Here is a 15,257-nt window from a genome sequence, read left to right as displayed (position 1 = left end):
GAAAATCCCACTTTATATGTTTATTCTAACAGATTAACTACAAAGCTCGCAGAAACTTATTCAGAGTTTTTTCTTTGAAAAAAAGGCTTGTTTATTAGTTTTTTGAAGCTGTTCTGCTATTTTTTCTTATTCTAAATAATTGTCCTTATGTCAGTGAGAGGAGATTTCCTCCTTGAATCCAAATTCGAAATGTTGTGGGATGGTTAAAATATGTATGAAAGCTGAAATTGCAAAAACTTGTATGTGAATTTTTTTCAAACTTCAATCTTTGATTCTTGGGAATAATCTAATCATTTATGGAATGTTATTCTAAACAGGTTAGATAATAATATTTTTTTTCTTGATTCTGGATACCTGCAAATTGCTCTTAAAGCAAAATTAAAGGTGCAGGCTCCCTGTATTTGATTTCTACAGCCTTGGACTTGGTTGACTAAAATGCATTATAAATGGTTTTAATAAAGTAGGTTTCTCGGTGTCGAATGGGAAAATTGACCCTTTGAAATAAAATTGTGTAATTGAAGATCTTCTGAAAACGGTGATGCTTATATCAACTGTAACACACATCCCATTACTCTTCATTTCCTTCAATATTTGATTTAAGGCCTGTTCCGGATGTTAGTGATAAAAGTGAGGAAGGTAAGTAAAAAATAAGGGGAGATGTTCCTATGAAGAGTTTTAAAGCAAAAAGACTCAGAAACAATATTTATTTGTGATTGTAAACCCAAAATTAAATTTATAAATTTGCAAACAATAGTATGTATTTAGAGGGATATTGAAATCAGGTCTAAAAACAAGAAAAAAATAAATAAAATTTCTGTTAATTTTAGAATTTTGATTGTTTTTACCTCGATTTTATGTTTTCCCACTTCATGTGTTTTTTAATGCAAGTCTGATGGAATACCTAAAATCTGGATTCCACTGTATATCCTTTTATATATGATTGGGAGAAAATACTTTTGTGTAAAATGTGTGGGAAAAAATTTGTTTAAAAAATAATCTAATTCAATATTCTGTAGTTTAACTAAAATAATCTATTATGTATGAATTGAGAAAAAGTTTCATTTAAAAGCAAAATTATTTAACCGTAAAGCTTTTAAAAATGCTAATCACCCTTATTAACTTCATAAATATAAAACTGTTTCAGTTTGATTTCTAACCTATCCATTTTTTGCAGGTTTATGTTCTTAAGAGGCCTTACGTAGATGAATTTTTGCAAAAAATGGGAGAAATGTACGAATGCATTCTATTTACAGCTAGCCTTGCTAAAGTAAGTAAAATAGTTTGGTGGCAGATTTTAATAACTTTATTTCATATACAGTACACTCTCGATTATCCGTGTGCAGATTATCCGGTTTGAGGATTATCCGTGCTCATTCCGGAGTCACACAAAAAATATAAAGAGAAACATTTTCAAGATTAAAAAAATTTGATTCATGAAGTTATAACACTACCAAATTTTTGGAAGCAATATTCGTTATTGGATTGCAGTATATGGAATATCAGCAGCATGGTCAAAGGTAAAATCGTCTACGTTATCACGATCTTGGAGAAAGATCATACCGCTTGATGAACAATCCTCTTCAGATGTTCAAGAAAAATATGATAACAGTATTCTCGAACAAGCAAAAGAAATCTAAGGTTTCGAAATTCTTGATGAAGAAAATTTAGAAGATTGGTTTCAAAGTGATGCATGTGAGCCTGGCTTCCAGTATTTGACTGATGAAGACATCGTTATGTTGTTAAATCAAATAGTGATGATAGTAACTGATGCAGAAGATGTAGTAAATGAATGAAATACAATTTCTCATTCTGCTGCTCTGTGGAAACTTTATTAGATTATATGGGAGGATTTGATTACGGTGACATTAATGCGGTTCGTAAAATATGTGTATCGATATATGGCGAAGACGCATTACACATTTTTTAATAAGGAAAATTCCTAGTTTGATGTTATGCATGCAAATGTCAGTAATTTTTATATTTTTTGTTTTGATATTGAATTTTTCTTTTAACAAAAGGAGTTTTCGGATTATCTGTGTTTTTCGATTGTCTGTGCGACCTGTCCTGGTGATTAACCCGGATAATCGGGAGTGCACTGTACTTTGATTGTTTCAACTTAGTAGTTATTTATGAAACAATTGCAAAGAGTTATTCATTTGTAGTATAGAATTGCCAGTTTTAAGTGTTAGATCCTGATTTAACATTTCATGTGGTGGTTTTCCTGCATAACAAATCATTTTTGTTCCTTGTAATTCAATGGAAAAGGGATGGCATTAAAGAAAAATATCTTAGGATCCCCTGGAAAACTTGTCTTTCAGTCGGTTAAAAATAAATAATTTGTTATAAGAAGATACAGTTTTCTGTAAAACCTAGAAATTATGCTTATTGCTCTTTATTTCTGTCTTGCTTGTGTCTGACTATTTATCTACACTGATAACTCCCCTCAAAGGACATTGTTCCGTATTCACTTCATTTTTGTTCCTTTTTAACTGCATTTTTATAACACCGATTTTCAGTTTTTTTTTTCCCTTCAAATTTTTTCTCTTAGTTGGAGCATCTTTTTACTACTAGCTTAACAGTTATTGACTAACACTGATTTTCAGCGCGTTAACTAAAATTTGTTGTAATAAGACACAAATTTGTTGTAATAAAACTCTTTTTGTCATGAAATCTCTTTTTTAATTTTTTTTTAGACCCATGAAAAGTAGTCATTGTCACATAGAGATGCACTGAGTATATTCTGTTATTACATGGTATTTGTAATTATTGTCCAGCAGTTTCTAGTCCAGTCTTTTTATTTCATTTATTCGTAAAATGGTTAATTTATAAGGAATTAAGAAGATTGAGACAATACAGTTTAAATTAGTTGTTTAAATATTATAAATTTTAAAGTAACTATGATCTTTATATATTATGTAATATTTTCTTTTATGAAACCAACATTTATTAAAAAAATTTTATTCGAAATAAAATTATCTTAGAATTAAAGTATGGAATTCACAAGAGAAACACTTTATCCTAACGTTTAAAAAAAAAGAGAGAAAAGAAAGAAATAATTCTAGTTCTGCATTTAAAAGGGTTATTAGTTGATTCATATCAATTTGCTGCTTAACACAAGTTAAAAAGTATGAATAAATGATAAAAGTTATGTAGTCAGGGGTGATTGTGCTCTGGAAAAAATCTGGATTTCCGGATTTTTTGCTAACCGTGATCCGTAAATCCGAAGTCCAGAAGTTTCAAGAAATCATCGATCACATTTCTATATAAAAATTCTGGTATATTTTATTTAAAAATATTAGAACTAAAATTTATACCTGGCATCTCTTTCATTTGTAAATATTTTTTCTGGTAGAATAATAAATGTGATTAGAGATAAAAGTAAACTTACACATAATTAATTATTCATTTAAATTATGCTGCATATAATTCATTTAGAATATCATGTTTTGAAAATTTCAATGATTTAAATTTATAAAGATATTTATTTTTTGAATGATTTTACTCAAGAAATTTTCAGGATTTTTGAGTTGGGCGCACAATCACCCCTCTGTATTAGTCTGACTGTTTTTACTAAATGAAAATATTAATTTTAAAGATTGGATTGGTTAATGCATTATCGTTCCTTAAACCATTTATGAATTTAAATATTAAGTTCCCATAATTTTGAAATTTCAATATTTGTTTTTCTTTCACAAATATGATTTAAAAAAGTTATAAGTAGCCCTCTTTATATTAACTTACTTTTTTTTTGTTTTTTGTTCAATTACTTATAATTAAGTTTTATAAATTTTTTAGTATGCTGATCCAGTTGCTGATCTCTTAGACAAATGGGGTGTATTTCGTTCACGGTTATTTAGGGAATCTTGTGTTTTTTATCGAGGAAATTATGTAAAGGTATGTATAACACCAGTTTCACATGACCAATATATGAATATTGTGTTTTCATTAAAGTATATTTTTCTAATTTAATGTTTTGTTTCAGGATCTTGGTAGGTTAGGTCGTGATCTGCATAAAGTAATCATAGTAGATAATTCTCCTGCTTCCTATATCTTCCATCCAGATAATGCAGTAAGTTTTTCAGATTGCATATATATATATATATTTTTTTTTTTAAATATTTCTTTATGTTTAATTCATTGTATATAATATATTGTATTTAGTTTAATTTGTTACTCTAAACTTTCTTCCAGTTGGGAGACTTTTCTGTACTCCTTTTGTTGCCGTAGCGTTGTTGTTTTTTTTTTTTAGTATGACTTGGGTTGAAAATCTGCAGCCCACGATAGTTTCTGAACACACTGGGCTTTTTTTTCTTCTTAAAAAATTTTAAAAATTTTGAATTGCAAATTTGAGTCTTCACTTTTTAATTCGTTCAGTCTGTACAGATTCCATTGTAAGTCTATTTCGTTTCTCGATCGCCTTTTCGATGGTTCTATTTCAATGGCTACAAAATTCTGCACGATTTTAAAAAGAAAAAAACAATTTTTAAAACGATATGATGCATGAATTTCAAATTGACTAATCATTTTTCACTGTATATATATTTCCTAGATAAATTATTGATAAAAGGGAAAATAGTGCTAGAACATTAACGTTTATATAAAAATTAAAATTATCATATTTGCCACCAACATGACTAAATGGATCATGGTATATGATAATTAAGTCATTAACAAAATTTTAGTCATATTTTTGATGAATTTTTGTTCTTATTTAGGCAACTATTTTCATAGTTTTCGGCTACTATTTTCATGCTTTAGGCTATTAAAAGCAACTATTTTGTTAATTTTTTTCTGTGGCAACCCTGTGAGTGTGAATGCAGACGTGTGAAGTCTCCCGCATTTTGCGGGAGTCTCCCGAATTCTTTATTCTTCTCCCGCCCTCCGGAATCGATACGAAAAGCTCCTGAATTTTACCTCAATCTACGGCCAATTTCAAAATTATTTGATTTTTCCGCGAGTGTGTAAGTTTTTCCCCCCGCGTTAATTCCGTCCTCTCTTAACAAACTACCATCTGCCTAAAGCATAGCTGCAGGTGCTTCCTTTTCCCCCCTCTTTAACACTCCTATTTGACCCGCCCCCTTACACTAGGATTCGTCGGAATCCTTTTCCTCTCCTTTCCTGTGGAGTTGAATGCGATGACCTCATATGACGATATGCAGTGACGTCAGAACTTAAGTGGCTACTCCTACTCTCGATAGTTGGAATCGATATTATATCTTGCTTTTTTTATAATTTTTAGTGCATATTTTTCAACGGTTGGCAACAATTAAATCGTTCTTTTTTTTCAACCTTATGACCGAACCGTCATCGGCGGGAAAAGAAATCTTCGTGTTAGTTTGCAAAAGTTTCACATCGTCTTTGTGCTTTACCCATTTATGTGCCGCAAAATGTCATTCTTGCCTCCCTGAGCGATTAATATATCACATGCACAATCTGAACAAAAAGCATAAGTGCTTCCTTTACGTGATGCAATTATTGAAGGAAACTCATTAGTATATGATTTGTTAAAATTGGTAACATACTTCCGTTTCGATTTAGACATTTTCTAAAAGTATACGAAGGAAGACAAAACGAATAACGAAAATCACGTTGAGTATAGTAAAGTGCGGCTAGCTCAAAATCACATTGATTTGGTAAACAAACTAGTTTACAAGTATGTTGCCAGCGAAAGCCTTATCAATTCGTTCTGTCAGGATTTCCTGAGGTATTGCCTCAAGTTGCAGAAAACAAAACTGCTTTTGCAAAACGTCAACACTGGAAATATTGCCAGTGTTAGGTGAAAGTAATATAGGATAACGTTCCAGAAAGTACTTAACTGATGAAAATGAGGCTTCATCAATCCTCTTGAGAGAGGCCACTGCAGCATTGATTAAAATTTCGTCTTTGAATGGAAATTTTTTTATCATGTAGTCACAAACACTAACATAGTATAAATGTACAGTTTTGAAAAAAATCTTCTTCGGTAAATTCTCCAAAATCTTTGAAGCCCTCTCGCCTATGACTAAATCAAGTATCACTTTTTTGATTCTCCAACTCACTAAAATCAAGATTTAGAAGAGAAGATGTCTTTATCACACTAGGCTTGACAAATCTGGAAAACAGTTCTTTCAACATATCCATTAAAATTTTCCTCAACAAATGGATATGGGGAGTGCTTGATTGCAGCGTTGCATTTGATACCTCAAATATTGGTAGAATATTAAGGATAAATTGGCACAAGGCCTTATTTAAATCTGAAGATAGAAAGAGGAAAATCCTTTCCTCTCTACTCAATATGCTCTGCCTTGCTGATGTAGTAGGAGGAGGGGTAGAATCTCGCTTTCTTTTCCTACAGTGTTGGCCATTCACTTCTTCTTTGAAGAATCTCCCACTGCTGCACTAATCTATCCAAACACCGTCCCAATGAAAGCCATCGGGTGGCACATGCTTCAGGATTTTCCTTTGCTCAGCATTGAACAAAGCTTGGAATTCCTGAAGCCTAGATTTCCTCTTGGCACTTTTCTCTAAATAGAAAAATATATCTATGAGATATTCATCGATCTTGTCAGGAATGACAACTGCTCCCTTTTGGGCAGCCAAATTTATCAAATGACAAGCACAACCAATGACTGCCAAATGTTCAATTTCTTTTTTCAAAACACCAGCGACGCCAGTTTTTTCACCAATCATTACTGGCGCATTATCTGCCCCAAGAGAAAGACAATTTTCAAATGGTATACCATTTGCATTCAATTCTTTTAAAATCAAATTGGCAATATTTATGCCAGTTGAGTCTCCTTCTAAATTCGGCACAGACATTAAAGTGCTCTCAATTATCATACTATCAGGGCTGATTGTGCTCCGGAAAAAATCCGGATTTCCGGAATTTTCGCTAACAGTGATCCGGAAGATTTCGGAGATCGAAGGTCCAGCTGTTTCAAAAATTCATTGATCACAGAAGTTTCCGGAAATCAAATTTTCAAAAGTGGAACTTAAAAACACAGTTTATTTTATTTGTTTGTAAGGGAGAGCCAGAGAGATACTTTATAAGCTTATATTCATGATTAATATTCATTTTTTATCAGTAAATAGTTGTTATAATCATAAACTAAAGAAAGAAAGAAATATTTGNCATTTAATATTCTTCCACAATTTGTACTCTATTAGTGTGTAAAATTTCTTGTATTCTTATATTTAATAAATGTTTTATTTAAAATTACTTATAAGTGTCAAGTGTCGCATAACATACACCTTTTCTACCCCTCCTGAATTCTTGTTGGGGAAACTCCTGAATGTTAATTTTGCTAGGTTGTCACGTCTGAAACTTACTCTTGTGTAATTACTCTTTAATCAGGATCAGTTAACGAAAATAATTTATATATAATAAATAGGTGCAGTTAACAAAATAGTTCTTATCAGTTTAAACAAATGTGTAGTTAATATAAATTTAAACATATGTGGATACATAACAAAGCAAATTATTTCGAAAGTTTTCAAGGGATAGAAAAAAGAAAAATAATTGTCATTTCTTCCAGTTAGGAACGTTTACTAGTATTGAGAAAACGAAATTGGTACTTAGTAACTTATATAAGTTTTAGGTTTATGTGATAATTGTGATTGGAATTTTAATAATAAATTTTTATCATCCATATTTTAGATTTTTGAATTTTTTTTGTTATCTAAACTATTCATACAAATTTATAACTCAGGGGTCTGTCTAGGTTTTTCTGAAAGGTACCTTTTTTGTGAAAATTTAAACATAATTTGTGAAAAATTAAAAATTATATAAAAAATCAGCACAAAAATATAGATTTATCGTTTCTTAAGGATTAAAAAATAAAATTTTAAGAAAAAGTATTTTGTGAAACTACCGTTTTTCCTAAAATTGAATTTGTGAAGGTACCACTAAACGGTAGTAAATTCGGCCTGGACAAACCCCTGCAACTATAATATAATTATAACTTTTCTTATTATAAAATTTATCGTACTTAGTATAATTTGGAGGCCCTTTTACACTGCCAATTTTATGTAGCCATACTTTCTGTCATTTATTGCCATCTCCAACAGGTAAATGATATGATTTAAAGCCTAAATTTGACTTATTAGAGTACCTAAATACGCAATAACCTGTCATTATTAATGTAAAAGTATTAAACAAAAAAGGAAAGCTAAAATAGAAATAACAGATCAAAGGCAATGATACTTCACCATACAAACCAGTCAACAAAATGGCGACTGTTTTACCATGTGATCGGCGAAAGCCAGTCAAAATCAAAAGCGCCACAAAGGTCACACTGAAAAGAACGGCGCTACTTTACTCAGTAATCTAGGTCTTTAGTTTTTCGGACCACAGTGAAGAATCAGTTACATAATTGTAATTAAGTTTTAAGGTTCAGATAGTAAGTCCTGAAAGTTAATTGAACTTATCTATTTCAGGTGCCTGTGAATTCATGGTTCGATGATATGTCAGACACAGAACTGCGGGACTTGATCCCTTTCTTTGAGCAGCTTAGCAAAATGGATGATGTCTACTCTGTTTTGCGCAACTCAAACCATGCAGCGGGCTCGCATCCACACCCGAACACTCTAAATAGTTCACATTTCATTACGCCTCCTTTACAGCATATGAATGGATTGATGCAACCATCTTAGCACTTGTTCTATATCAAAGGAGTGATTTAAAGTGGTGATAAATATATGAAATTCAAATAAAAGGGTCTTTGGCCGACCAAATTTGCCGTGGCAACTCAATATTTCTCTTGGGATTGACAAGCCTAGTTTTATCATTCAAAACGTAATGTTTTTAAGGAGGATGATGATTAGTTTTTTTAAATTTTTTTTCAAGATAATTATGTAGGTGAGCAACTTTTTAGCCTTTGATTCATGTGTTTATTGTTTCAATATTTTAAGGTTCGACTTTCGTTTCATTGCATGATTTTTATTTATAAACTTCAACTTTATATTGTTTTAGAAATATCTTCTTATTTTTTATTGTTGCTGTCTATTTAGAGTCTAACGCATTTTAATTATTATTTTTTAAACTCCTAAGTTTACATAATTGTATGTTGTTTATTTGTAGCTTGATTCTTATTAGTAATTTCTCGGGAATGGAATTAGTTAATAAGCCTCTTGCTATTATTGAATATCACATATTGTGCCTTGCTTTTGTCCAGTTTCATTCCATTTGATATATCATTTGTACATAAAATATAAGTCCTGAAATAAATGAAAAAAATTGTTTAATGCTTTTCTTATAACCTGGAAGATATTTACTATTTTGTATTTATGACATTTAGAATGCTGGTTAAATGAAGAAAATAGTTAATCAATTTGTTTTTAATCATTATTTTTTTTTTTTAAGGAAAACTTTTTATATGAGAACGAATAAGCTTTTTAAAGTGCAACTATCAGCAGCAGTTTGAAGCTTTTTTAAAGTGCAACTATCTGCAGCAGATAAAAGCTTTTTTAAAGTGTAACTATCTGCTACTTGTTAGTTTTATTATGATACACTTTTTGTAAAGTTGTTGTTTTTATTTATCTGCAATCGTTTTTAATTGCTTGCTAAGTTCTTCACATTAAGTGTTTAAGAGCAAACTGATTAAAAACATGAGTTTTTCAGTAGTTTCATGTCTTCCCTTTTGTTAATACTTGGAGTGAAGAAGTCATTAAATGATTTCTGTTTGTTGCCATGGTGATAAAAGCTATAGGCCTGAGTGATATGTATTGTCAAACAGTGGGGGCCATCTACCTGCCATGAATGCTGCACATATATAGTATGTGTACACTATTCATTTTTTGCTACACTTCTGAAACTGATAAATACGAGAATTGGAGAAGTGTAAAGAAATCACTTTAATGAAGTGCAACTCTGCATATCAACTTTGTTATCCCCTTTCAGACCAGTTGTGATGACTGGTTTCTGTAATTAAAAAAAACAAGCAATACCGTAATTCAATTGTAGGACTGCCATTTTTGCTGATTGAGAAAGGGGAAGTTAATAGGATGGGTGGGGTGAAGTATTTTTTTTCATCAAATTTTGTGAGCTTTTATGTAGATTTGTTGATTATATGATATATTTGTATGATAAAGCTTTCAAAGTAGTCATTACTATTAAAATTGTGTTATGTGAGTCTTCACACTATGCTCAAAAATCATTAGGGTTTCAAGATAGCTGGCACAGATAATAGTAATATAAAATAAACCCTTTCTTACTCCCAACCCCGTACTGAGTTTGGGGTACAATCTTTGGTTTTTATGCACAGAAAACTGGTTTTCTGTGCACAAATAGAAATATTGTTATTTGATGAGAATTTTTTACAAATTCATTCAAGTATCAAATCAGTTATGGGTTTAACTGGATCTTCAAAATATCAATCAGATTGAACTAAAAATTACTAGCTGGCTTAGTTCAGATACAACATTATCTGACTCTTTCTTCCTGCTGCTGTTTGTTACATTTTTCATTTGATTTCTAGTTATGATTTTGAATGGAGAATACAAGTCCCTTTGCTTTATACAAATAAATCACAGCAAAGTTTTTTCTCCTACCGGCATAAAGCATCTAAAATTGTGTGTGTCAATTTTTCTATGCTCAATTACATTTTGGAGGATTAGAAAAGAATAAGATTTTGTTAAACACTGCCTTGTAGCTTATATATTGATTTGATTTTTGTCTATTTATGACATATTAATCCATAAATTATGGGAATAAAAATTTTTTTTCTCTGCAGAATCTATTTTGCTGCATGGGTTTTTGTCTGATTTTTGCTCGGTCTCATTAGAATGTTTAAAAAAGAATGAGAAGTTTGCTTTTGTTAAACACAACCTTGTAGCTAGTGTAAAAATGTTTTAATTTTATAAATTGTAATCTAGCAGTTTATGTACAAATGTTTTTGTACTAAACACGAAGTAAGATTTTTATCTGTGCCAGCTGTTTTTTAATTTGTTACATGTCCTGATTTAAAGTCTAAATTTGACTGTTGCCTTATTTCTGTGAATAATAAATGTCAAAAGTTTCCTAGTGTTGTACAGTTTTAGTTTTTGCATAAATAACTTGTATCCATGTGTTTATAAAAAGTGGACTAAAAGAGCGAATGACTACTCTGTATATATTTTCAATTGCAACATTCGGAATTTGTATGAATTTTCTTATGAATGATAGTTTTGACTTTGAGGTTGCATATTATTTTCTTATGGTTTTCACATTTTATGGTTTTTCTTTGTTTTTTTAAATACCTATTGTGCAATCATTATTTTGATAACTTTGAAAGACAATATGAAAAATAACGTTTAATTTATCGTAAACTTATGTTTTTATGATTGGTAAAAACAAAAGCTTAAAATAGCGCGAAATTGAAAATCTAACAACAATAGAAAATTGTTATATTCATGCAACTTATTTAAGTGTAGCTGGCTGTCAGCCAACTTTAAATAAAATTCTTCTAATAGAGGATAAGGTGCTATATTGTTAAAAAAAAAAATATCCTGTCCTTTTAATTAAGGGAAGTTTTTATCATCTTCATGAGAAAACTGCATACAAGTTGCTGAATGTGCTTCTTATTGTTATGTATATAGATAAAGAGACCAACTTGTTATATTGGACTCATCTGGCTTACTCTAGATTTTTTTTTTTAGTTTATTTCTCTTTAAAGGTTGTTTACCACTTAACTGTGGTATCCATACCTTTTTATATAGAGTGTACAGTGGCCTTATGAGCTTCTCACCATTTTGTACAAAAAATATATGTTAACACAAAGCATATGTATGCTCTGATCAAAAATACACTAACCTTCTGTTTATAGCACATCTCTCTGATGTGCCCAATGTTATATTAAACTTCTCAATTGTTTAGCTGATGTTTTATGTTAATTTTTTCTGCCAGGAGACTGTTTTTATTTGAAAATCATGGATTCAAATTCTAATAAATAAATTAATTTGATGAGTAATAACTTAAAGTGAAATAATACTATTCATTGATGAACTACAGTAGACTCAAAAGTAGAGTTGTTAATAATTTGAATTATCCCCACCCTTGGAAAGATGGAAACTGTTATATCACGGTGATGCAATAAGATAGTAGCAAACAGTAATACAAAAGAGTTTTTTCATTACTTAGAGCATGAATATTAAAGTATTCTTCCTGAAATAACTTTGAGATATTTGTTTTGTTAAATTCGCTCAATGGATGATAAACTTAAAACAGGAGGACAAGCTACATTTCTTTGTTTTTTTAGTTGCACAACTGAAAATTCTTAAAAGTGTATATTCATTCATTTTCGTATTAAATTAATATATTCTATTATACTAATAATTTTAAATTTTTTATAATTTGTAAAACTTTTCATAAAATTTGCATTAATAAAATAAAGTAATTTCTGAGCATATTAGTTAATCAAGAGTCTACTGTAACTTCATTATTTATTTGTCTGATAATATTTTTAAATAATAAATGGTTTTTATACTTTATTTTAGAATAAGCTTCCAACATTGAAGGAAATGAATACTGTGCTGTTCTTGAGTTTTTTTTAATGTGTTTTGTAATGCTTTGAATCATAAAACTTACCCTTTTAACATGAATTTCACTTCTGCCGATTTTCATAAGGACATTTTTGTAATAAAAATAAATAACGTGATTTTGAGCAATATTGAAATTTTACACTAACATGTAATCACATAGGGTTGTGAATATTTAATTCTATTGGCACAATTTACACTCTAAAAGCAATACTTTTACTTATTAATTCATACTTTGAAAATTAAAGTTTTTTTTTTCTAGCTTTATCTTGATTAGAATGATTTATTAATCTAGCTGTATATGAATGTTTGTGATGCAAATACATGTTGCCATTGTAATGATTCAGTTTGGAAAAAAAATTTCAGTAACTAATAGAATTTTAATTGTAATATTGGTAAATTTTTCAGTAATATTTAAATCTGTGAAATATCTATTAAAATTTTTTAAATAAGAACTGGGTAACTTTATGTGATCAAGAACTTTTTTCGTAAAATAATATTGCAAATATCCCTGTGAGTATGGTGAATAATTGTATTTTTAAGCATGTTGCTTTCAACATGGTTTTGTTATTAAAATTTACATTAAAATTATATTTTAATGAAACTTGGTTGATATATTTTTTTAATAACATGAACATTGTGTTGGGTTGTGTTAGCATTATATTCAACGTCAGCATAGACTTTTTTACTGTTAAATTACAAGTAAACAATTCTAAGTTATTAAAAAATAAAAATTCACATATTTAGTAAGTGTTTAACTTTTTTTTTTTTAGCAAACTGGTTAAATAGCAGGTATTATAAACCTATATTTGCTTTGTTTTGATGGCTGTGATTATTCATTCCCTTAGTCTATAATACAGAATAATGTAATTCAAAGTAACGAGCTTAAAAATGGATCAGTTCTGCTACACGGAGCTTTTGAAAAATAAAGTATCCTTTGACCGTGGCCTTTTCAAACTATCCATTTCCTAGTTTTCAAGTGGCGTCATCATTCTTTTATCAATATTTTAAATAATTCTATTACAAAAATTCAATTCTCAAGAATAATAAAATACAATTAATGATTTTTTGCAGAATCTGGTTTGATCATTCTGATGAAAATGGACCAATCAAATTCTCAATTTCTAAATATATATTTCATATGAATTTTTATTTTGATGAAAAAGTTATATAATACTGCCAGTTCAGTGTTGGAATTTTTTTTGGTATTTAGATGAAAAGATTGTTTACAATGCAGAATTGTTTGTTTATAACAAATAGAGAAGGCTAGAATATTTATACTCTTCATATTAAAACCGACAAAACTTTTTGTATGTGTTTGAACAATATTGTCAAAACATCTTGGAGCGACCTTCAGAAACTCCCAAGTCAGAGAACTGACCCAATATCACAAGGGAAAATAAAATATATTAAATTAGGTTTGGTACAGCATTAAATTTTATGAACTACTTTTAAAGTTAATAATGCAAAATTAAATGGGGAAATGATATCAATATATTTAACAATAAATGAGAATACCACTAATAATAAAAATATAAAGTGTACTATCTTTAATTGGGGTGCACAGAATAACGACCATATTTGATCATCAAAAGTGATTATCCAAAATAAGATAATTTATTGTTTTGTTCAGCAGTCAATAACTTAAGCTTTTGATTGAGTTTTCAAACTAAACTTGTTAATGCATGTTAACTGTAAGTAATTCTATCACCAAATGAAATGTATTTGAAAATAAGCTTTTTACTTAAATTGCAGCATTACTTATATTTGGAAAGAAATATAGTAAGACATACTGAACAATTTCCATTGAGAAATTTGTTTTTTCTTTTAATACAAAGAAATTTAAAATTTATTTATGCTTAGTTGATGCAATAAATAATAAAATGTGACGATTTAAGTCGTATTAAAAAAGATTTTTTGCTTAAATTTTTCATTTGTTAAATTGAATTTTTTTGGCAAATGAAAAAAAGGGAACAGTAAATTTTAAACTCACTAACATAATAAAATCATACAATTCCAATTATCTTCTTTAAAATATTGAGATATACTACAGATGCAGATTAACATGAAAAAAAAAATACTATATAGCAATAATATGTGCCAAATTTAATTAAGAACACATTGTCTTCCAGAACATAACACGTAAAAAAAGTTTTTCTACCTATTGGGTGTTTAATTGATTTTTTAATTATTAATTTCTGTTGCAATATTTCATGTCAGTATGTTGTTTTTTGCTGTCCCTTAGAATTGGAAACAATCCTGAAATGCATAAGAATTATTAGAGTTTTTCAACTTGTGTAAGACATATGTTTTCATTGTCTCCTGGCAATCAAAATTTACAACTTTGTTAATGTAAATCTGTTCGATTTCATTTTATTTGCCTTACAAACAAACATGTCTTGAAACCCTGTTATTAAATACCTCTTAGTATTGTGCTAAAGTCCAGAATTGTGCCTTTTGTTTCTATACAAGAACTGCCAGCTGCATCAACTAAGGCTGCACTCACAAGATTTTTTATATCATAATGGCTTTCTTTGGATTTTACAACTAATGGAGGGTAAATTGTTTAAAACTATTAAAATCTGAACAGACGTAGTTGAATTTTTATTTATTTCTTCCTCCCTGCACTTGTTGATTGCACACCCACACTAAGTTGATTGTTTTCTATGTGAATTAAAACTATTAAGAATTTATTACATTTTCAATGGACCTTTTCAATTTTTCACTTTCACTAAGGAATGATGGAAAGCTTTAAACTTTTTTTT

The 15,257-nt window shown here is 29.4% G+C and overlaps 2 protein-coding genes across 3 annotated transcripts in view; both read left to right on the top strand.

Annotated features, from left to right (window-relative positions):
• LOC107440738 (CTD small phosphatase herzog) overlaps positions 1-15,087 on the top strand; it is a 34,061-nt gene extending 18,974 nt beyond the window's left edge. For both annotated transcript variants that reach the window (XM_016053743.4, XM_016053744.4), the window contains exons 5-8: positions 1,175-1,267; positions 3,796-3,894; positions 3,983-4,069; positions 8,416-15,087. In XM_016053743.4, the coding sequence (XP_015909229.1) occupies positions 1,175-1,267; positions 3,796-3,894; positions 3,983-4,069; positions 8,416-8,631 (495 nt within the window). In that variant the 3' untranslated portion in view covers positions 8,632-15,087. The remainder of the gene's footprint in view (positions 1-1,174; positions 1,268-3,795; positions 3,895-3,982; positions 4,070-8,415) is intronic.
• LOC139424774 (uncharacterized) overlaps positions 1-15,257 on the top strand; it is a 183,533-nt gene that overhangs the window by 74,892 nt on the left and 93,384 nt on the right. The gene's annotated exons all lie outside the window — the stretch shown is intronic.

Source organism: Parasteatoda tepidariorum, chromosome 5 (assembly GCF_043381705.1).
Source record: "Parasteatoda tepidariorum isolate YZ-2023 chromosome 5, CAS_Ptep_4.0, whole genome shotgun sequence".
NCBI lineage: Eukaryota > Metazoa > Arthropoda > Arachnida > Araneae > Theridiidae > Parasteatoda > Parasteatoda tepidariorum.
This window is presented reverse-complemented; position numbering and strand designations above follow the sequence as displayed.